This window comes from Antechinus flavipes, chromosome 3 (assembly GCF_016432865.1).
Source record: "Antechinus flavipes isolate AdamAnt ecotype Samford, QLD, Australia chromosome 3, AdamAnt_v2, whole genome shotgun sequence".
NCBI classification, from domain to species: domain Eukaryota; kingdom Metazoa; phylum Chordata; class Mammalia; order Dasyuromorphia; family Dasyuridae; genus Antechinus; species Antechinus flavipes.
The window spans coordinates 514,762,274-514,782,666 of record NC_067400.1 but is presented as its reverse complement, the minus strand read 5'-3'; the positions used below and the strand labels follow the sequence as shown (position 1 = coordinate 514,782,666).

Genomic DNA, 20,393 nt, shown 5'->3' with positions numbered 1-20,393 from the left:
ACACCAGCCTAGAACGGTTGAGGATTGGGTGCAATGGATACTTGTTGTCTGCTGTTCCATCCTGACTCTTTGTGAGCACATTTGGACTTTTCTTGGCAAAAGATATGGAGTGCTTTGCCATCTCCTCCTCCAGTTCATTTTACAGATGGGGAAACTGAGGCAGAGTGAAGTGACAGTTGCTAACTGTCTGAGGCCAGATTTTGGGCTCAGGTGTTCCTGACTCCAGGCCTGGCCCCCCAGCCCCGTACCACCCAGCTGCCCACAATGACTCCAGGGCCATCACCACCAGGCGATTCTCCTTCCCTTGGGGATGACCTTGTCTGTGGTTTTCAAGCTGGCTCTTCCTCCACACCTGCCCCTCTAGCTTAGACCCAACTTTCCACTAGATCCAGTCCTGGAAATCAAGCAAAAGAAGCTGGGAAGTGCATCTGGTCATTCCTTTAATTGAATGCAGTCAGTCATTCATAGAAAACAGAGATTCCATTGTGATGTGGGAAAATAGACATAAAACAGAGTTCTTTTAAAAAAAAAAAAAAAAAGCAAGACCTCCGATGACTTCCCTGGGAAAACTGTAAGAACAAAGTTGGGAATCCTACGTTCCGAGGCCTAGCCCCTTTCTCTGTCTCTCTCCTCCCACAGTGGCACCTGGATCGGGGAGGGAGGGCAGGTGGGAGACAGCCAGGGCCAGCAGGAGGACTGGCCCCGGCAGGAGTGTGAGCTGGACTCACTGTAAACGCCAAGAGGTGTGTGTGTGTGTCTGTGTCTTATCCCCCAAAAGCCTACCTGGGGGGCCAAGAGCAAGCCTGCCCTTGCCCTGACTGCCGGAGGACATAGGCACTGCAGGAGGCTGGAATGGCTCCTGTTCTTTGTAACCCTCCTGTCCCGACCCCTGGGGGCCGGCAATGGCACTGAGGGAGCCCCCCGGGGGGTTGGCAGGCACAAGGGTACCAGGGATGGAGATGGAGGGAAGAGTCAGCCTGAGAGATGCCCGATAGTTCCAGCCGGCAAAGGCTATGAAAGGGAGCCCATCATCTAAGCTTTCTTCTTATTTAAAGACCACCCCCCCAGAAAATTCCGGCCCACGTGGAGCTGGTCGCAGGGAAACTGCTCTTCAGGCCACGCCCCTTTCTGGTTTGACCTCTCAGGTCTTCCCTCCACCCCCTTCAAACAGAGAGCCCGGCTCGGACAGCAGCTTGGAGGACCTGACTGGTTCTCTCTCACACACACACACACACACACACACACACGTTAAAAGAGCTGGAGCTGGACGGAAAAAATCAAGCTCTGGCCCTCACCCAGAACTGCAGCGGAAAGGAGGATTTGGGGTTCCCAAACAGGGCTCCCCACAAGAGAAGGGGAGAAACCGCGCCTTCCCTTCCTCCATAGACAGGCTTTTGGAGGGGCCCAAACACTGAAGAGGAAGCAGCAAGTTTGGCCAAAGTTCAAATGGGCCTCGGTGGCCCGGTCCCCCTTTTCCCCAGGTACAGCCACAAGGAGAACATGGCTGTCCCCCATAAATGTCCCAATGCCTTCCCAGGAGAGCAGGCCAAAAAGGATGCCGTCGCCCCGAGGCACTGGGCAGCAGGTCCCCAGCAGCCAGCCCCCGGCCCAGCCGGGCTCCTTGGAGGGCCCACAGGGAGGGGGTGCAGCAGCCCACTAGAAGACGTAGATCTTGTCCCGCTGTACGGTATCTAAGTCGTCATCCAGGGTCAGCAGCACCTGGGGAAAGAGGGGGAGGCTGGGCCAGAGCTCCGGCCCGGGCCCTGCTCCCCTGGTCCCCACCGCAGCCTCGCAGGATCTGGGGACAGCCGCCAAGGGGCAGACCCAGCCTGCTGAGCGGCCGCAGCGGAGCTCAAACCCACCGTGCTAAACTTGACCCCGACGATCCCTTCCCGTCCCTTTGGAAAGGGGTGAGCAATTACCAAGAAGGACCCAAACATGGCAATGGAGGAGAGGAAGTGCCAGATGTCATGGTCATCAAAGAAATTGAGCAGGATGCAGTCCCGATTGTGCTCTCTTGACTCGGCAGGAGTTTTCTGGGGAAGAAGGATGGAGATGGGGAGAACTGCCTACTGCCCTCTGCCCACAACTCCCCAGGCAGGGATTACCTCCCCTTTCAGTCAACAGTCTTCTAATTTCCCAGGCTGGAAACCTCAGAACCACAGGCTCCTCCTTCTCCCTCATTTTTCCTAACCTATTATTCTACAAGTATCACAGATTCTTCTTCCCACCCCACACAACATTCTCTTATGTTTACATTTTCAGTTACTTATATGGATACAGGCTGTTTTGTTCCCAAGAGAATGCATGCTCTGGCTTCTGCCATCTTCATCTGTGTATTTAACTAGTGCCCTGAGTAATTATTTTTGGTTCGGTCAATGGTTTCCTTGGTTAAGGTAAACACTGCTGACCAATGAGATCCACAGCTGATTTTGTTCTGAATCCTGGAGCAGGAGTCGCCTGGGCCACTGCAAGGCTGTGTCGTGCCCAAAGTGGCAGAACCCGTACATGTCAGAGATAGGGCGTGAGCCCAAGGTTTCAGAAGGCCGGCTCATGCCCAGGCTGCCACGATGGACTTTGCCCAGCCCACAGTTGGAACAAAGAGCCAGAGATGAAGGAACCTTTAGAGGTCCTTGAATCTGGCTCCCTTGTTTTACTTACAGATGAGGAAACTGAGGTCCAAAGTCATCCCAGTCCAGAGGGACTTGCCCAATGTCATACAGCTAATATCTGTGGTAGGATTTAAATCTGGATCTTCCTGATTCATCATATCATGACAACCTCTAGCCATCAATCAATGAATAAATAGATATTTACTAAACTCCTATTATGTGGCAGGCACTATGCTAGGTAAAGCAAAGAACGAAACAATCCCTCTTCACAATAACTTTATATATTTTGTTTGTTTTGAAGGCAATCAGGGTTAAGTATTTTGCCCAAGGGTCATGCTATGTCACTCTAATGAGAGAGACAAGTACATATAAAAATATGTTCAGCACCAAATTGAGAAACACACAGACAAAAAGTCACAAATATCAGACAGCTTGAGAGGGAGACTCTTAGGAAGAATCACAAAAAGCTTCATGAAGAAAGTGCCTGAAATTTATCTTAAAGGAACAGAGAGATTCTCCGAGGCAGGGAGGAGGGAAGGGATTTCAGGAATGGAGGGAATCAAGATAAAAGAACAGAAATGGAAGATGGAGTGCCTCAAGGAAGGAACAGAGATAAAACATTGGACAATGGGAAGACTGGTTGAGGCTAAATTTAAAGAAGAGTTTACATTTTATGAAAGGTAATAAAAAGGAAGTCCCTGAAATTGGTGGAGTAGAAGAGTCACATGGTTAGATTGGTGCTTGAAAAATTAGTTTGGCAACAGCTTGGAGACTAGAGTAGCAAAAGACCTGAAGCTGACCTGTAAGGGAACTGTTGAAATAATCTGATGAGGACTTAATCTAAGGGGAGGATTGAGGGAGAAAGATAACAAGCTGAGTTTAAACGTCTCTCTAAGATTGTCAAGCTTTAGGGTGTGTCTAGGACAATCAGAATTGTGAACTGTCCAACAGCTGACTGGTGATGTAAAAGTGAACTTGGGAGGGAAGGCACTGGCATTTAGGGAGAATCAGAAAAGGATCCACAAAGAAGGTGGTGCCTGAAATTCACCTTAAAGGAGCCAGCTGTGATCAGACTGGTGAGAGGAACATCCGGAGACAGGAGTGTCGAGAAAAGCCAGAGATAAGGGAGGAGAGGGGAAGTTAACAGGGTCAAGTGCAGCAGAGAGCTCGAGAAGGATTCCGACCGAGAAGAGACCATCAGATTTAGCACAGAAGGTAATCCTGGGAATTTCAGGGTTACAGCTGACTGATTAAGTTCAGAAGCCAAGAGGAGACATGAGTGAGAGCACAAGAAGTGGAGGCAGAAAATGTGGATATTTCTGGATTTTTCAAGAAGTCTGGCTCAGAAAGGGTAGAGATTTGCAAGGAAATAGCTTGAGGGGATGTTAGGACCTAGTGAAGGATTTTTTAAATGGATGGGGTATCCTTGGATATGTTTGAAAGCAGAAAAAAAGGAACCAGTTGACAAGAGGTTGAAGATTTGAGAGATAAAAGGAGATGAATAAGGATACAACTGGTGGAAAAGACAGGAAGGGATGGGAACAGGAAATCAGCACACTCTGTAGCTTGATAAATCCATGGGTTACATTGAACCCTTTTTCAATGTTTCTTTCCCATTCCAAATAAGATAAAAAAAAAAAAAAAAAAGAGATAAATTAAACATGGCTCCTGCCCTCAAGAAGCCTAGGATGAGATATGAAAAATGCACATAAACATATGAGATAGAATAAAAATGCTCACTTGACCTCCTTGGCTTGAAGTAACATTTCTCTTCCTCTTTAAACATACAATTTTTTCCAAAATCTTTAGACATAATAAGCACATTCCATTACTTTTATAAAGTATATTTTTCTAGTCCAAAAATGTTTCTCTCCTCCGAGCTCTCCTGGTTCCTAAGGATCTAACCCTGACATCTGTTTGCCCTTAACATACGCTGCCTTCATTATCTTTTCCTGGTAGAGACCATTTTCTCTAGTTACTCTGAGGATGGGGACCATATCTAATCCCCCACATTCATTCATTCATCCACTCAACAAATTTAATATATAGTAAGCATCTATTATACAACAGGCATTATGCTAAGTGCTAAAGGCAAAGATTTTCTGGTCCATGTCTCCAAGGATTTTACATTCTAATTGGGAATTCAACAATATGTACATGCAAATATATGCAAAATGGAGATGGGGACAAATCAGTAAAGACCTAGAAGTAAAGGAACTGGAACTTGAAGTCAGAGATTGTAAGTATTTACAGTGAAGTAGAAAGCATTCCCGGCACAAGGAAGAGTCTTGGGCAAATGTGTGAAAACTGCATAGAGGGAACAGCCAATAGCCCATCTGACAGTGTTAGGTATCTAGTAAATGCACAGGGATACTGATAATTACAGAACTGTAGACTTCTAGAGCTAGAAGAGCTCTCAGGGTTTATTAGCTTGTCTGATTCCTTCATTTTATTGAATCCTGGACTCGGGAAAACCCATGTTAAAATCTTTCCTCAGACCTGAGCAAGTCACCTAACCACTCAGCCTCAGTTTTCCCATCTGTAAGATTAAAATAATAAGGATTAAAGGAGATAATATATGTGAAGAATTTCACAAATATAAAATTGCTATAAATTATTATTGTTTACTATTATAAACACGGACATGTATTCTAAAACAACAGACACATTACTATAGGTATGGGTGAGAAAAAACTGAGAAGTGGGAGGTTTTGATCAAGATTATAAAAAGCTAATCAAAGACAAGAGTGAACACCGGAGCCCACATCTTGTTACTTGCTCCTTACTCCTAACTCTTGACTTGGCTTTCATTCACTCACCTGCCAGGTACTGAGCCCCTGGAAAAAGAAGAAAAGGGCAAAACCCCAGACCACAGAGGTACAGATGATGCAGAGGAGAGGGATGAGTTTGATCCTCTCCCCACTCCGGAGCTGAAGAGAAAAGCAATGGGAACAAAGGTGAGAGCAGTCTGTGATCTAACTTTTTTAACCCCCTTTCCCAGAGTCCCTGTTTTTTGCACTCTTCCCTCTGAGCTTTCATTTAATAGTTTTTCCACATGTAGCAAAACCTGGCCCTTCGCTGTCCGTTTGCAGCTTAGTTCCACATATTACCTCCTCCAGAAAGCCCTTCACACATTCGCTCTCCCTTGTGTTCCCATGCCACGTGTCAACAGTATTCCTCGTTTCTAACCCTGGCCCCCATCTCCCCATTAGTTAACGAGCCCTCCAAAGACAGGGAGCACAGCTGATGAGGATCCTTCAACATCATCAGGGCTTAACTAAGATCCTCCAACTCTCTCCCCACCACCTCCCACTCCTAGGCATTTAATGCGACAGAAGTTCCTCCAGGTAAGCCGGACTCCTGCCTACAGCCAGGCCTTCAGGCTTCAGAGCTAAGCTCCCAGTCCTGGACTCGCTGATCTCTTCCTCCTCTGAACTCCTACGCCAATAACTAGTTGTACCACTTATCTGGCACTTAGCATAGATTGTCTTAACCTTAAGTATTCCATGAATATTAAACCAGTTCCATAAGACAGAAACCCTTATAGTCGGGGATCTTTTCTTAGCTCTCAGCTCTATCTTCCCACCGAACCTGTTGCAATTATGAGTACAGAGGCATTAAACCACTAGGAAGGACTGGCATACAAGGGCACCCCCCACTCCTTCTTGCTCCCCCCCAGTCCAGGTGGGACCAGTCCAGGGCCTGCAATCCTGGTCCCTTTTTATGTCAAAGTACTAAGAGATACACGATGATTAAGAGGAAGGAAATTCACTCCCTCCTCCCTCCCATCCCTGACTTACCTTCATGATGATATAGAAAGCAAAGTAAAGAAGAAGGTTGCAGATGCCAATGGCCAGCAGGTAGGAAGCAAAGTCATTGGGACGCATGATGAGCCCGTAGGCAGCACTGCAGGGAAGAAAGAGGGCAGGGATCCACATCCAAGCACCCAAACACCTGCTGTTTCCTTAGAATGTGGGACTGAGACAGGGTCACTGCTCAGCCCCCATGACTGATCCCCTCAAAACAGGAGGCAGCCAGGAGGATTTCAGAAGGTCTGGTCTCTATCCACTTACAGGAGGGGAAGGAGCCCCACCTCTGTCCCCAGCACACCCTTCTTCCCTGGGACCCAGGATGGAGGGAGCAGTGCTCAGAATGGAATCCCTCCCCTGAGAAATCAGGGGAACAGGAAGAAGAGAGGTCTCGTGCTAAGTCCTGTCCCTGTTCCCTTCCTGGTTGCCACCTGCCTCCCAGCCCTGAAAGCTGCGTAAGTGGACTCACAGTGACCAGTTGATGATGTTACCCATAACCAGTAGCACCATTCGGTCCTAGAGAGAAGTAAATCCAGAGAAATGAGACAGAGATAGGGATTAGGTCCTTTAGTAAAGAGCCTGCTTGATTTGGATCCTGCCTCAGACACTAGTTTATGACTAATCATTTAATTTCTTTCTCAATTTTAGTTTCCTCATCTGTACAATGGGGGTAGTGATAGCAATTATCTGAATGAATGTAGGGATCAAATAAGATAATGAGATAATCAAATAAGAGCTTTGGCAAGTTTTAAAGCATCATTAAAATTTTAAATGGTACTAAGACTTTTGGGATACCTGTTAGCTATGGTTATTGTAGTAATAATATTAATAACAATAATACAGATGGCTAAAGAGAGGGGAAATGGGAGAGGGCCCCAATTATCCAATTCTAGCAAGTGCCCCAAAAGGGGCAGATATAAGGGCAGAGGAAAGAAAAGGAAAGTAGAGCCTTAGTACATACCACGTAGAGGGGCCCACTGCACTGCCGGATACAGTCTGTGTAAACCACATGAAGAATCCGGCGGAAGATCCCAGAATCTGCAAGAAGGGACAAAATTTGCGTTGAAAGCAAGAAATTTGAAGCTGCAGAGCTGTATCCCTCCTCATATTCAAAGTGTATAGCCTAAGTCCATAGGTAGGAGTGCCAACAGGCTCAGCCAATGTTAAGACCATCTGTGACTCCTGAGTGTGGGGGCCAGGAGGGACAATAACAATTTGCACAATAATTTACATGGTCTTTGAGAGGCTGTGTAGTATGGTGGATAGAGAGCCCAGCTTGGAGTCAGGAGGACCCAGTTTCAAGAACTGTCTTCGGCACATACAGAGCAGGTGACTCTCTAAATCTGTCTGCAAGTTGCAAAAAATAGTTGCTGATCTGCACTGATATCATTTCCTTACAAGAAACCTCTGCTCTATGTGTAATATGAATATATTTTATATTGTCGGTTTTTGTTGTTATTTGTCCTTTGTTCTCTAAGAAGACCGTGACAACAGGAAGGTGATTCCATGACATGCACCTGAATTGGAGTTAAGGGAGGGAGGGGCTGTGCAAGGTCACCTGCCTCACTTTGTCCTCCAGACAGATATAGATATAGATCTGGACAACAGGAAATAGCTCTGGATGCAATAGGAGACCTTGGCCTTTTTAAACTAAGGTCTTAACAGGTCTCAGTTTGATTGAGACCGCACCCATTTAGGCTAATCAGCAAGTGAGACAAAAAATTTTCTCTTTCATCTAGTTTTAAAAAAAGTCTAAATAAATAAATCTGAGCAGGGAAGACACTGAGGGGTCTTCTGAGGGTTTCTGGCCAAAGTAGAAACAACAGCTATTTACATTCAAACTGAATCAATCAGGACCCATAATGAAATGGGCTTGGCCTAGGACCCATAGGTGGTCAAGCAATGAGAATTCAGAGTGGTTCTGGTTTAAGACTTGGTCCTTAAGAAAGAAATCTAGCCAGTAAGCCCCAAGATATCTGAAAAGGTTCTGAGATCCAAAAGAAGAAGAAGAAAACTTTTAAGAGCATCTGTAAGGACTTTTTAAATTATAACATGTACAAAATAGGAAAAGAGCAGACACTAGCTTTAAGATTTCTACTTTAGCCTGAGATCATTGTCTCTTTTTGTCTCATACACTCTTCTTTACGCCCTCTGGTCTGTCCCCCTCTCTACCCCCAAGGACAATGTCTTACCATCACCACAGTTCTCACCCCGGGGCAACTTTCTTACCCAACTTCCAGCGGCCCATGTAGTAGAGCTGGGTACTAAGCAGGAGCGTAGCAATGATGTGGATGACCGAGAAGACGATCCAGAACGCCATGTTCCCTTTGCCAAATACCTATTTGGGGAAGGTTGGGAGGAAGTGAGGAACAGAATGCGTATGTGAGACAGAGATAAAGAAGGAAAAGGAGAGAAGCAGAGAAAGAGAAGGGAGAGATGGAGGAGGACGTGACAAAGGACACAAGGAGGGTCCACATTCGGGACACCTGCATGCATGGGGCACCGCCCAGCCAGGAGGGGAATGATCACGTCTGAGTAGCCCCAAGAGAGGGGGCTGGGGAAGGAATGGGGGAAGGAACCTGGTCTCGAGGGGCAGGGGGCAGGAAGGACAGAGGCCCTCGGGGGCAAGGAGGGGAAGGAGGCCAGATTATTGGGAACAGGGGGAAACTCACCACCCCCAGCACAGAGAAGAAAATGACAACGGCGAGACAGGCGTAAGCGCTGTAGGCACTGGCGTTGATGTCGGGGTGCCGCTTCTGATACAGCTTCAGCATGCAGAGCCCGGCGATCATGTACATGAACGATGTGTCTGTACAGACAGGAGCTCTTGAAGCGCCAAACCCCGGGGCCTGTCCAAGCCCACTACCCTAAGCTAAGGCCCCCTTGTTCCCTAGGAAGTCACCCTTGGCAATCACCGGGTGGGAGGGATATGTTGGGGCCCCTGGGCGAGGCTCTACACACTGCCTCCAAGAACTGACTCCTCTTGGGCACTATTCAGAACAGCAACTGGCTCTACCACCTATACCTGCGTTATCTTTAGCAATCACTACCTCGTGGGGACCTCAGTTTCCTCTTCTATAAAATGAGGGGGTCTGACTAGGTGACCTCCAAGCTCTGAATCTGAGACCCTCTGAGAAGGAGTCCCTAACCAGGTCTGGCGGGCTGTTCTCTGCGCAGCACGAGTCCCCCTAAAAGGCTGAAGCTTGAGGGCTGCTACCTAAGGGATGGGCACTTTGTTTTTGTTTTTTTTAAGGCAAAACTAAGAGAGACATAGATGTATAGGCAAGTTCTCTGGGAATGAAGAGGAGGCTTTACCAAACTGAAAGTTCGTATAGTTGGGGCACACATGGTAGCATGCACTGAGCAGTCCTTCCATCATCAAGGCTGTTCCCATGGCGTAGAAAAGCCCAAAGTGCTTTGGGATCCCACATTCCTATTCCAAAGAAAGAAACCAGGGTTGGAGTCCAGCAGAAAGACGGAGACACAGCACCGCCCTTTTATTAATAGCCCGCCACATGTGGAGGGCTCTGCACCCAGGAGCGTACAGCCCGACGGAGGTTTCAGAACACACACGCGCAGCAGCGTTCCACAAGGAGGGCACCGAGACTTTGAAGCCCAGGGGCCGGGGAGGATGAGGGAAAGCGGCACTTAGAGGATGAACGACTAGTTCAGGATGCCTTTCAGTGACCTGAGAGGCCGGTGGAGAGCAGGAGCTGTGAATGAGGCGGGGAGGCAGGGAGGGGCCCTGAGCCAAGCCCGAGACAAGGAGCGTTCTCTCTCACTAAGGGGCAGGGGTGGGGTCCCCAGGGGGACTCCGAGGAAGGGCTGGGAGGGCTCCCTCTTACCAAGGCATAGAGGTCATTTCGCATGAGGGCTCGGTTATAATTGATTTCTCGTTGCAGGATGATGAGGAGGAAGAGCAGCCCCAGCAGGATGTAACCCAGGTTACTGAGGATATTATTGAAAGCGCTGGGACAGAAATCAAGGAGCATTACAGAGAGGAGCTGGCCCGGTCCCACCTTCCCGCCAGCCCCTCCTTGGGCACTCAGGGGTCTGCATCCCCAGTGTCCCCCTACCTGAGGTTGCCCAGGGGGTGGGCGCAGAGGAAGTTGTAGTAGCAGATGTCCTGATTCCCTGTGACATTCACCACCTGCAGCGGCCCCAGGGAGCAAGAAAAACGGGGGGGGGGGAACTGATGCCCGAGATTCAGCTCAGGCTGAGAGAGCAGCCCAGCCCCATCCCTTCCCCACCGCTGGATCTTGTGTCAAAAGGAGACCAGACACGCATCTGCCGGGGGACCCCGCCTCAGGGGGCGGCCCTCTTACCGTCTGGTAGGTGATCACCAACTGTACCACGGGGAGGGCATAGAAAACAGCAATGGTGGCAATGTTCCTGTGCAGGGACGGACGGATGATGGATGAGGAAGGCTGGAAGCGGACCAAAGCCTCGCCCTTCTCTGTGCCCCCTCCCAAAGGCCAACCAGGACCCTTCTGCTCACCAGAAGTAAATCTGGTACTTCTTCCGAAGAACCCGCTTGTCCTTCCGGGCTAGGTCTGCTACATACAGGTATTGCTGAGGAGGAACAAGAGAGCATGACCGAGGGAACAGATCTGCCTGGGGCCTTTGGGACAAAGGCCGGAGCCCCTCACGGATGGACCACCCCCTGCCCGGGGCCTTTGGGACAAAGGCCGGAGCCCCTCACGGACAGATCACCCCCTGCCCGGGGCCTTTGGGACAAAGGCCGGAGCCCCTCACGGACGGACCACCCCCTGCCCGGGGCCTTTGGGACAAAGGCCGGAGCCCCTCACGGACGGACCAGCCCCTGCCCGGGGCCTTTGGGACAAAGGCCGGAGCCCCTCACGGACGGACCACCCCCTGCCCGGGGCCTTTGGGACAAAGGCCGGAGCCTCTCACGGACGGACCACCCCTGCCCGGGCCCCTCCCCAAGGAGCCAGCCTCAAGCTGGGCCGTGCACCCCGGGCTGGCCCTTGGCCTCCCTCGAAGGCTCCAGGCCCAGAGCGGCCTCGGACCTTGGTGCGGATGACGTTTTTGTCCGACTCGATGTCAGTCAGCGTGTCGTAGTCGTCCTCCTCCACAGAGCTCAGGGAGTCCAGTCGAGGCCGGCTGCCCACGGGGTCTGGGAGGGGAAGGAAGGGAGGAGCCGCTCACACCGGGGCAGGACCCCCTGGAAGCTGGCCCCGCTCACCTGGGGCGATTGTTGAGATTACAAAGTGGTGGGAGGGGCTTATTGGGGGGGTTAGGACGGGGAGGCCGAGGGGAGCTCAGCGTCCAGGGAAACGCTGTGTCCTTTCCCTGTGGTGCCTGGGGGTGAAGGGGACGGGCAGTTGGGCGGGTTGATGCCCCTGCCCGGATCTTCTCCCCCGGAGAGCGAGGACACACTGGACCCGCGACACTGAGCCCACCTCAGGCTTGCGACAAGGGGACGATTTCCAGGCTTCATGCAGATTAGAGGCGCGACCAGCTCCGTGTGTTTTGAGAGGGCAGAGCCACGGGTGGAGACCACCGCCCATCAGCCCCCTTAAAACCTAACCTCACACCCAGCCAGGCGAGGGCCCCCAGCGGGTAAGAGAACAGCGTTAGTGCTCCTGTGGGACCTCTCTGGTCCGGCCCCGACCGCCTCTGCGGCCAGAGTGGAGCCGATGGCTCAGCTCCCCCACCTGGCAGGTTCAGCCCGAAACCCCGGAGGGGTAGCCCTGGGAAGGGACGGGGGCGGGAAAGGCCTGGAGACGGCCCCCACCCCTCACGCTGCCCCAGCCTCTCTCAAAAGCCACGGAGGGTCAGTCGCCAGCAGGATTCCTTGGCAGCCTCTGTGGGCAGGGCACCCACTGAGCGTCTCCCCAAGCCCCAAGGCCGGGGCAGCCCCAAGCAGGCCACGGCCGCAGCCAGCCCCCGTGCCCGCCACAGGCGGGAGCCGATTGGCAAAGCGAGCACTCTCCCCACATCTACCCATGGCAATGCACAGCTGCCGCATCTGGCCAGAGGGCAGGCGTCGCTTGAACTGGTCGTGTCCTTCAAAGGAAAGGGAGAGTTACTGGGAGGGCGTCCAGGAAGAGGAGGGCCAGGCCAAGGAGGGAGACAGCGGTCGGCCCCGATGCCATTGCTCCGAGAGAGGGGGAGGGGGAGGGACCTCCTGGAACACACACACCACCTCCGGCCCAGCCAGCACCGGCCCTGCCCCGCCGGGAGCCTCACCCGAGAAGCTGTAGGAGACGTCCACCGAGCCAGCGCTGTCCACCGCTCCGTCAGCAGAGCTGGAGCCATTGTCTGTGGGGGCCAAGGCTGGTCAGGGGAGGGCATGGGGGGTCTGGCCAGCAAGACAAAAAGGGCCGGAGATGGGGCAGGGGGCTTTCCCCAGAGGTCTCTAGGCTGGAGAGGGATGGAGATGTTTTAAACACAGCTTTCGCCTACTCGTTTCGGAAGGCGAGATGATCATGGCCTGGCGGGTCTTAACCTGTTTTGGTGAAGCCCACAGACCCCTTCCCAAAATATGTTTTCAGATGCGTGAAATAAAATATGTAGGATTACAAAGGGACCAGATCATATTGAAATAGTTTTTGCAAAAATAAATAAATAAGGTTTTTGATTTTTTTTTTTTGAAGAAAGGAAAAATTCACCAATCCCAGATTGAGAACTTCTGTGCCCTGGGAGAGGCCGGCTTAAAATGGCCCAAAGACAGCGAGGTTGTGGGGATGGGTCAGAGGAGGAGTCCTCAGGGAGCACCTACCAAAGGAGCCATAACTGTAACCTTCATAAGGGGCGGAGCCAGGGAAGGACTCAGCCAGGACTCGAGGGTGACCTGCAAAGGAGAAATCAAAGCCTGATCGTCGCCTTGGGCAGTCACAGGCCCCGCCCTGAAGATGTCATAAGACAGAAGGGGCTGGGGACAGCATCAGGAAAAGTAATTCCATAGCCAGCCAAAACCACTTGTGTTCCCTCTGGCCCCATGTCCTCTCTCCCCACTTCCCTCCTCAAATAAAAGGGTAAAAACATCCTGGCAATAGAAGAATGGACACCAGGACTCCCCAGATCCCACCTGGTCACAGCTCATGCATTCAAGCGCACTTAGTGAGTGCAAATGATGGGCAAGGCCTGATGCTTCCCTCCCCCACCGTCTCATCCTGGTCCCCTGAAAGCCCAAGGCCCTAATCCCGCCCAGCACCTGTAGCTTACCAAGCAAAGAGGCTGGAAGAGAAGGTCACAAACAGGAGAGATTGTTGGGCGCAGGGGGAGAGAGAAAGAGAAAAATTATGAACTTGTGAAACTGGGACAGGCCAGAAGACAGGAGGCCAGCAGGATTAAAAGAAGAATAAAGCAAGGAGCAGCTATGGTTTTCAAGGGAGAGATGGGGAGTGGAGGAGACATCACCTCCGACCCTCATCCTCACCTCTCGGGTCTGAATTTATGGAAAATGCAGCCAGTTGCCTTTGGCCAGAAGACTCTGGCCTCTCAGGCCCAGGACTATTAGGCCCAGAGAATCTGTCCCCTCTCCCCCCAGCCCAGCCAGGACAGCGCCCTGAGAGATACCGCTTTCTGAGCAGGGACGGTCCATTGCCACCAACAGGGTCTTCTTCCGCTGCCTGTGGGAAAGGATGATGGGGTTCCAGGGTGGGGTCTGGGCTCCAGATCCCTGCCACCTTCTGTCCACCCTCCCCCTTCGGGTGCTGACCACCAGGACCTTCCCCCCTCTCCCCCCAAAGCCGGCCTTCTCTAGGCTGAAGGCACAGGCTTAGAGCAATGGCTGGAAGAGAAAGTGAAGCTTCCGTTCTCTCTGTTGGGGGAATTGTGGACTATGGGCAGCGGAGCATCCGGCAATCTGTTCTCCTCCTCGTGCCAGTCCAGTTTGTCTTAGGGGAGCTTGGGGGTGGGGGTCTCCCCAGGGCAGGAACAGCAGAGCAGGGGGAAGTGAAAGGGAGCAGGGAGAAATCTCCCTGACCAAGCCCAAAGGCTGGCTAGGCCGGCACCAAAGGCTCACCTCCAATTCTCCCAACAGGCCAGCAGCACGGTCAGCAAATAGAAGGACAGGAAAATGCCCAGACAGAAGAGCATGCCCCCGACGTAAGCCTCGGCTGGGAACAAAGGGAGGCAGGGAGGATGAGCACAGGGCTCCGGGACAGGTCAGGGAGGGGGGCAGCGGGTGTTTACAGGGACAGGGGCCGGCGCACCCCTCTCGCTGGGCAGGGACAGCCGAGGAGCGCCCTGCAGGCCCGGGGCAGTGACCCACTCGTGTCCCCCCAGAGCCCCTCCCCGCCGAGCCTGGCCCTCCCCGCCGAGCCTGGCCCTCCCCGCCGAGCCTGGCCCTCCCCGCCGAGCCTGGCCCTCCCCGCCGGGCTGGCCCTGCCCGCGGCCGGCCACACTCACACGTGACTGCTGGAGACACCACGACGGCCAGGGTTTTCTGGTGATGCCCTTGGTCCACCGGTTCATCTGGACGTAAAAGTCAAGTCAGTGCGGAAGTGGGAGCCCGGAGCAAGGCCTGGGGCTTGAGGGACCAGGCAGGAGAGAGGCTGACACCCCCACCGTCCCGAGCCCCCCAGGCCCGGCTGGCCTCCCAGCTCCTGGCCCTCGCGTGCCCGGCCCGGAGCCCGAGCGTACCTTCCCCATAGGGGTAATAGGGCAGGGAGCCCCCGCAGGCCTGGTCCTCCGTCTTCACCACCACCACCACGTAGAAGCTGTTGCTGGGAAAGTCCTTCCGCTGCGGAGCACACAGAGAGCCCGCCTCCCTCAGAGCCCGGCCCCTCCACTCAGGGCTCCCGGCCGGCCGTCTGCGGCCCTCGCACCACAAGGATGGGGAAGAGGGGCTGTGGCGGGGAGCCCAGGGAAGGCCCGGGCAGACCATAAGAGGCAGCAGAAGAAAAAGGGGGGAGGGGGGCCAAGGCCTGCGGGGGGGCCACAGCCCTTGGGCGTCCGGGGACCGGCCTACCTGCACAGTGATGGCCGCCTTCTTCGTCATGGTCTGGTACATGCCGATGAAAGCCACGTTGTTGTCCAGATCATAGACGGGGCACTGTGACAGGGAGGGGGGGTATGAAGGCCTGAGCCTTTTACACCCTTTCTCCCTGGAAGGCTCGCTCCCCGCGCAGGACAGCAGGGATTTGGGCCCACTTACCAGGATGTCTTGGATGGAAATGACGGAGCAGGGGAAAGCCTTGTTGGAAGTCACTTTGACAATCACCGAGTCTACTCCTTCTGGGAACTCATATTTGAAGTACTAAGGAACAGAGAGGGGCGACTTACCTCAGTGGTCTCTCCCAGTAGCCACTGCCCCGGTCCTCTCTGAACAGCGTCGCTATGTGAGCTTTATGGGGGCTGTGGTCCACAAGAAGCAGTCCTTGCCCTTTCTAAGCCGCTCTCTGTGGGCCCACTTCTTCCCAACTCACCCCGCCCAGAAGATCTGCGGTGACCCCGAAGGCCCCCCAACAAGGCTTGACCCCGAGTGTCAGGACTGACTGAGAGTTTACCTGAGGCTGAGCTGCCGTGGTGTTAAAGCTGAACTGTTCACCTGTCCTGTGGGCAGAAAGAGAGGTGCCCCCACAGCGCCGTCACTCGCGGGGCTCGCAGGAAGGCCTGCCCCTTCCCCTCCCAGCGGGCCTGCCCCGTCTCAAACCTGAGCACAAAGTTGTCCATGCGGCTGACCCGCAGCTGGTAAGTGGTGTTGAGCAGCGACAGAGTGGACACGTCCACGTAGAAGAACTGGACCTCGGCCTCACTCTTGGTGGGCGGCTGGCAGAGAGTGCGCGCTACATCCTGGTACCGGTACTTACGCTGGTAGCTGTGGCCCAAGGCGGGGAGTTGGTGGGAAGCTGTTCTTCCTCCCCTAACCAACCCCACGTCCCCCCGAAGGGAAGGCTGGCCGGGGAGCCCGGTCCGGAGGAAGGGGCAGTTGCAGGAGAACCTCGGACAGCCCAAGCCTCAGGCTGGCCCACTCAGCTCCAGGCTGGGCCCACAAATACTCTCTTCCAGGTGCACTTAGTATGTGACTTAGGGCAAGAAAGTGCTTGGTGGGAGGGAGGAAATCTCCTTGAGAAATTGAGTTTCCTAGCGATCTGCTCGAGAGTACGACATTTCCCTAGGAGAGGTGGGGAATGAGAGACTACTCGGGGAGGTCAGCTGCCCTGCTGGGGAGGGTCCCTTCCCACCTGGTGGGCTCCCAAAGCATACTCACAGCCCCCGAAGAATCAGTGGCACCTGGAAGGATACTACAGCCTCCTTCTGTCGCACCACAAACAGCACGGGAGCCTTGTTCTGCTTGTTCAAGACTTTCACAGACACGCGCACACCCTCGGTCTAGGGGGACAGGTGTTAATCAGACCACCTCTGACACCTCTAACAAGTCCAGACCCCCTTCCCGGACAGACACGGCCGTTCTTCTCCCATGAAGGGGCGGGGGTCAAGCCCAAGGGCCAGTCCTCCCTGTCTACGCCTGACCCCAGGAAGTCAGGGGGGGGGGCTTTCCCCCAGGGCTGTCCTTTTCACTGACAGAGGCAGCTATGGGATACAGAAACACCATGGATGGTCAGAAGACCTGGGGGTGAATCCCAGGCCTGCCACTTACTGCCTACATGAACTTGAGTAAGTCGTTTAATTTCTTTGGTTTTCTCATCTGTAAAATGGGGGTCATGACAGCCGTACTACACAGGCCTATCGGTAAGGATCGAATGAGGCAAGGAACCCTAAAGCACTCTGGGACCGACTGTCAAGTGCCACATAAATGTCAGGTATTATCCAGTGCAGGGCAAGCCTGGCTGAGTCTGCAAGCTTCAGGAAACAGCTCCACGCTGTCTCGGAGGGAGGAATAAGAACCCTGCAGAACCATTAGTGCCCATCCTAAGTAAGGGAGGGGACGGGCTAACAATCTTAGAACTCTTAACAGCCTCCTCCCTAGAAACCAAAGCACCAGAAGGGCAGCTCTTATCTAACAACAGTCGGATGGACACTAGCATGGAGGATCCCGATTTCTGGCCCCAACTCCACTGACTCACTGACTTTAGACCAAGGTAATGTACCCCAGAAGTTTAAGCTGCTGCTTATCCATCTGTAAAATGAACAGACTGTCTCTCAGTAATATAGAGGAGGTCAATGAAAACTCATGGGCTTTATAAAGGAGAGAACAGGTGATAACTGTCATTCTGTTGCTAGAGACAAAGATCCCCTCTTCCCCCCTCCCATCCCCCATAAGAATCTGCATTGCCCAGGGAGGTAGAATCCAGAGTGCGCCCCCAGGCCTAAAGCAAACTCCTGGCTGGAGTAGAAAGACTCCAAGTCTGAATAGAGAAAAGCTACAAAAGGACAGAATTCAGAGAACAATCTTCTAGCGACAAGTACCAGCCAACAGCAGAAACTAAGATGTTCATTTTCCCCACCAAAAAATCAAAAAGATACCAGGTATCTCAGCAGTTTTCAATTGGGGGGAGGGGGCCTCAGGGCTCCTTTATATTCTGAAAATTATTCAGGACTCCTTCCCCATTTATGTAGGGTAATACTAAATATTTACCATATTTAGAAAGTTCACTGACCCAAGTATTATCCTGAAAAGTTTTGCCCTTGCAGACCTGTGCAAGACCCTGAAGACCACCCTTGGGAAGCATAGTTCTCTCCCACAGCTGACACACTAAAGGTGAGGGGGGGGCGCGCTGAGGAAAAGCCTAGGCCAACACTTAGAGCGATGTTCTCCCTCCTCGGGAGCTCCACAACCCGGCACTGGGCAATCTCCGCCCCTAGGCCACAAAGTTCCCAAGGGGGTCCACGCTCTGGGCCATCATTCAGAAGGTCATTCAGGCCTCCCCCAGGAGCTGGACACACCAAGACCTCTTCCTGAACGCCTTACAATCAAGCGACAAAGTAGTCCTGAGGATCTGGGGTGAGTAGGCGGGGAAAAGTGAAATGAAAGTAGGGTTTCCAGGCTAGAGCAAACCCCAGAAGTTAAACCCATTCTGCTGTGATTAAACGGGTTCCTTCTCTCTAGCCGTCCTGGGGCCGTCCCCTACCCTATACAGCCACTTAGCTTTCTTCAGAGTTGTAGATCACCAGGCAGATGGAAAGGAGTTAGAAATTAAAAAAAAAACACACCGACCCTCCGCTAGGCAGCCCCCAGCATATGTTAGCCTGGGAAGATTAGGGAAGTAACTTTTCTAATCTTACATTATCGGTGACCTTTCAACTCCAGGCCTGACACATCCACTTGGGTGGTTCAGAAGGCAGGACGAGGGTACCCCCACTTGCCTAGGGCCAGCGGGAGGGTGGGAGCCCAAGAAGGTGAGCCTAACACCTGAGAGCGGCGCGTCCAGGCCTACTCAGACCCTGCATGTGGGGGCCCCCCTTGAAAGGAAGATGACCCCGAGTGGAGAAACTTCGGGAACTCCCTTCCCTAGGGCTTCAGAAAACAGACAAATAAATAAAACCGGACGGTGTAAGGGGGAGGGGGAGGGGAAGAGGAAGGGATTAAGCAAGAAGTACCCTAAGGCCCTTAGCTCCAGCCCCGAGGAGTGGGGGTATACAGCAGCGGCCCAAAGGGGCGGACGGGGGAGCAAGACTTTGGGGGGAGACGATCCAGCAGCTGCACCACCTAGACCCAGGAGGGGCGCTTCCCTCGTCGCCCCCCGCCCCGGACCAACGACCCCCCAAATAAAACACGCACGCGGGTGAGAGCGCACACACAGCACCCCAAGTCCTCACCCTGTTTCGGGTCACAGTGTGGTTAAACGTGTAGATATTGACCAGCTCGCTGTTGACTTCATCCTGGTAGGTGCGTTCAAACTCGGCCTCCTTCTGGGACACGTTCTTGGGCCCCAGGACCCCCAGGTTGCCCTCGACCGGAGCCACCAGGAGTACCAGGAAGGGCAAGCCCAGGGCGAACATGGCCCCGGCTGGGCGGAGGTGGCGGCGGCAGCGACGGCGGCGGCAGTGGCGGCAGCGGGGAGCGCAGCACCTCGGAGGGGCGATGAGCTTCTGGCTGCAGCTTCCAGCATCTCACCAGGACCAGAACTTTAACCCCGGCCTGAGATTAGAAAATGCCCCCTCCCTGAAGAAGCTGAGACGCTCCCAGGGGCCCCCCAGTGGGGACGGAAGGGGAGGGGGAGTGCAGAACTCCGGGGAAGGGGCACCTCGCCGGGGCTCAGCACTTGGGGAGGGGTTCCTCCAGTTCGCCCACCCCGCTGCTCTCCCAAACCAGGTGGAATGAGAGCAGAGGGACTGGCCGGCTGGCACCCGGGAGCCGGGCCGGGGAGGTAAGCCGAGAGAAGCGCCGCAGCTACTGAGGAGCCCGAAGGCACTCGAGGAGGGGGTGGGGCCGGGGGCGAGGGGCGTGAAAAGGTAGAAAGGGGTGGGCGGTTTCCTTGGGGGGTGCGGCCCCTTTAAGGCCGGGAGGACGCGGCAGTCGCCAGCATTCAGAACTCCTGAAAGTAACCAGCTCGGCCCGGGCTGTAAACACCAGTGCGGCCGGCAGGCTGACGTCAGGGGAAACTGACACAGATTTAAAGGGACAGGTCCCTGGCAGAGCCTTAAAGGGACCGCCGCCAACCAGTCTTAGGATGTGAAAATCTGATGCTTCCCCTTTCCCATTTCTGCACTCGCGCTTCTGCTCTCTTCAAGTCTCCTGACCATATCGATCTTCACCACTCCGTATGGATTAAAATAGGCAGATAATTTGAGGAAGACTCGCTAAGCATCCCGTTAATGAATTCTGTTCTACCTGAAATAGACACACTTTCCTTTTCCACTTTTCCCCTGGCTACTTTACAGATTGGGGTGGGAGGGAGGGTGATGAGGTTCAATTGAATGACCTCTGCAGGAGGGAAGAGGAAGAGAAATTCAAAGGAAGAGGCAGATTGGGGGGCAGGGGAGTGACAAAGTGCGCCATCTCACAGCTATGCTCCCTCCTTCCCAAGTAACAGGCTGCAGATTGGTAACAGCCTTTATTCTAACAAACATTTGTTAAATTTGCTAAGGCTAAAAT

General features: G+C 53.3%; 1 protein-coding gene across 4 annotated transcripts; it reads right to left on the bottom strand.

Moving 5' to 3' along the window:
• Positions 1–423: 423 nt before the first annotated feature.
• On the bottom strand, positions 424–20,105 carry SIDT2 (SID1 transmembrane family member 2). Of its 4 annotated transcripts, XM_051987036.1 has the most exons (28): positions 19,115–20,105; positions 16,605–16,726; positions 16,047–16,211; positions 15,901–15,946; positions 15,549–15,650; positions 15,363–15,446; positions 15,035–15,134; positions 14,801–14,866; positions 14,415–14,508; positions 13,967–14,019; positions 13,613–13,624; positions 13,167–13,238; positions 12,635–12,706; positions 12,389–12,451; positions 11,452–11,558; positions 10,920–10,993; positions 10,747–10,813; positions 10,498–10,571; positions 10,267–10,390; positions 9,737–9,854; positions 9,094–9,230; positions 8,651–8,759; positions 7,383–7,459; positions 6,891–6,937; positions 6,413–6,518; positions 5,432–5,542; positions 1,923–2,036; positions 424–1,719 (listed from the first exon to the last, which is right to left on the bottom strand). In XM_051987036.1, exons 1-28 carry the CDS (start codon positions 19,295–19,297, stop codon positions 1,657–1,659), a joined length of 2,562 nt encoding a protein of 853 aa, XP_051842996.1. In that variant the 5' UTR covers positions 19,298–20,105; the 3' UTR covers positions 424–1,656. The 4 variants fall into 4 exon arrangements, with proteins under 4 accessions (XP_051842996.1, XP_051842997.1, XP_051842998.1 ...); XM_051987037.1 differs by lacking the exon at positions 13,613–13,624 and having other exon boundaries at positions 19,115–20,104; XM_051987038.1 differs by lacking the exon at positions 12,389–12,451 and having other exon boundaries at positions 19,115–20,102.
• Between the last annotated feature and the right edge of the window lie 288 nt (positions 20,106–20,393).

What these genes read in the sequence shown, in the direction of transcription:
- SIDT2 (XM_051987036.1), bottom strand. Translation starts at nt 19,297, where the DNA reads ATGTTCGCCCTGGGCTTGCCCTTCCTGGTACTCCTGGTGGCTCCGGTC. An exon ending in TTTCCATCCAAGACATCCTG is followed by an intron (nt 15,447 to 15,548) that starts GTAAGTGGGCCC and finishes TCCCTGTCACAG; the next exon opens with TGCCCCGTCTATGATCTGGA. An exon ending in TCTTCTCTGTGCTGGGGGTG is followed by an intron (nt 8,760 to 9,093) that starts GTGAGTTTCCCC and finishes TTCCCCAAATAG; the next exon opens with GTATTTGGCAAAGGGAACAT.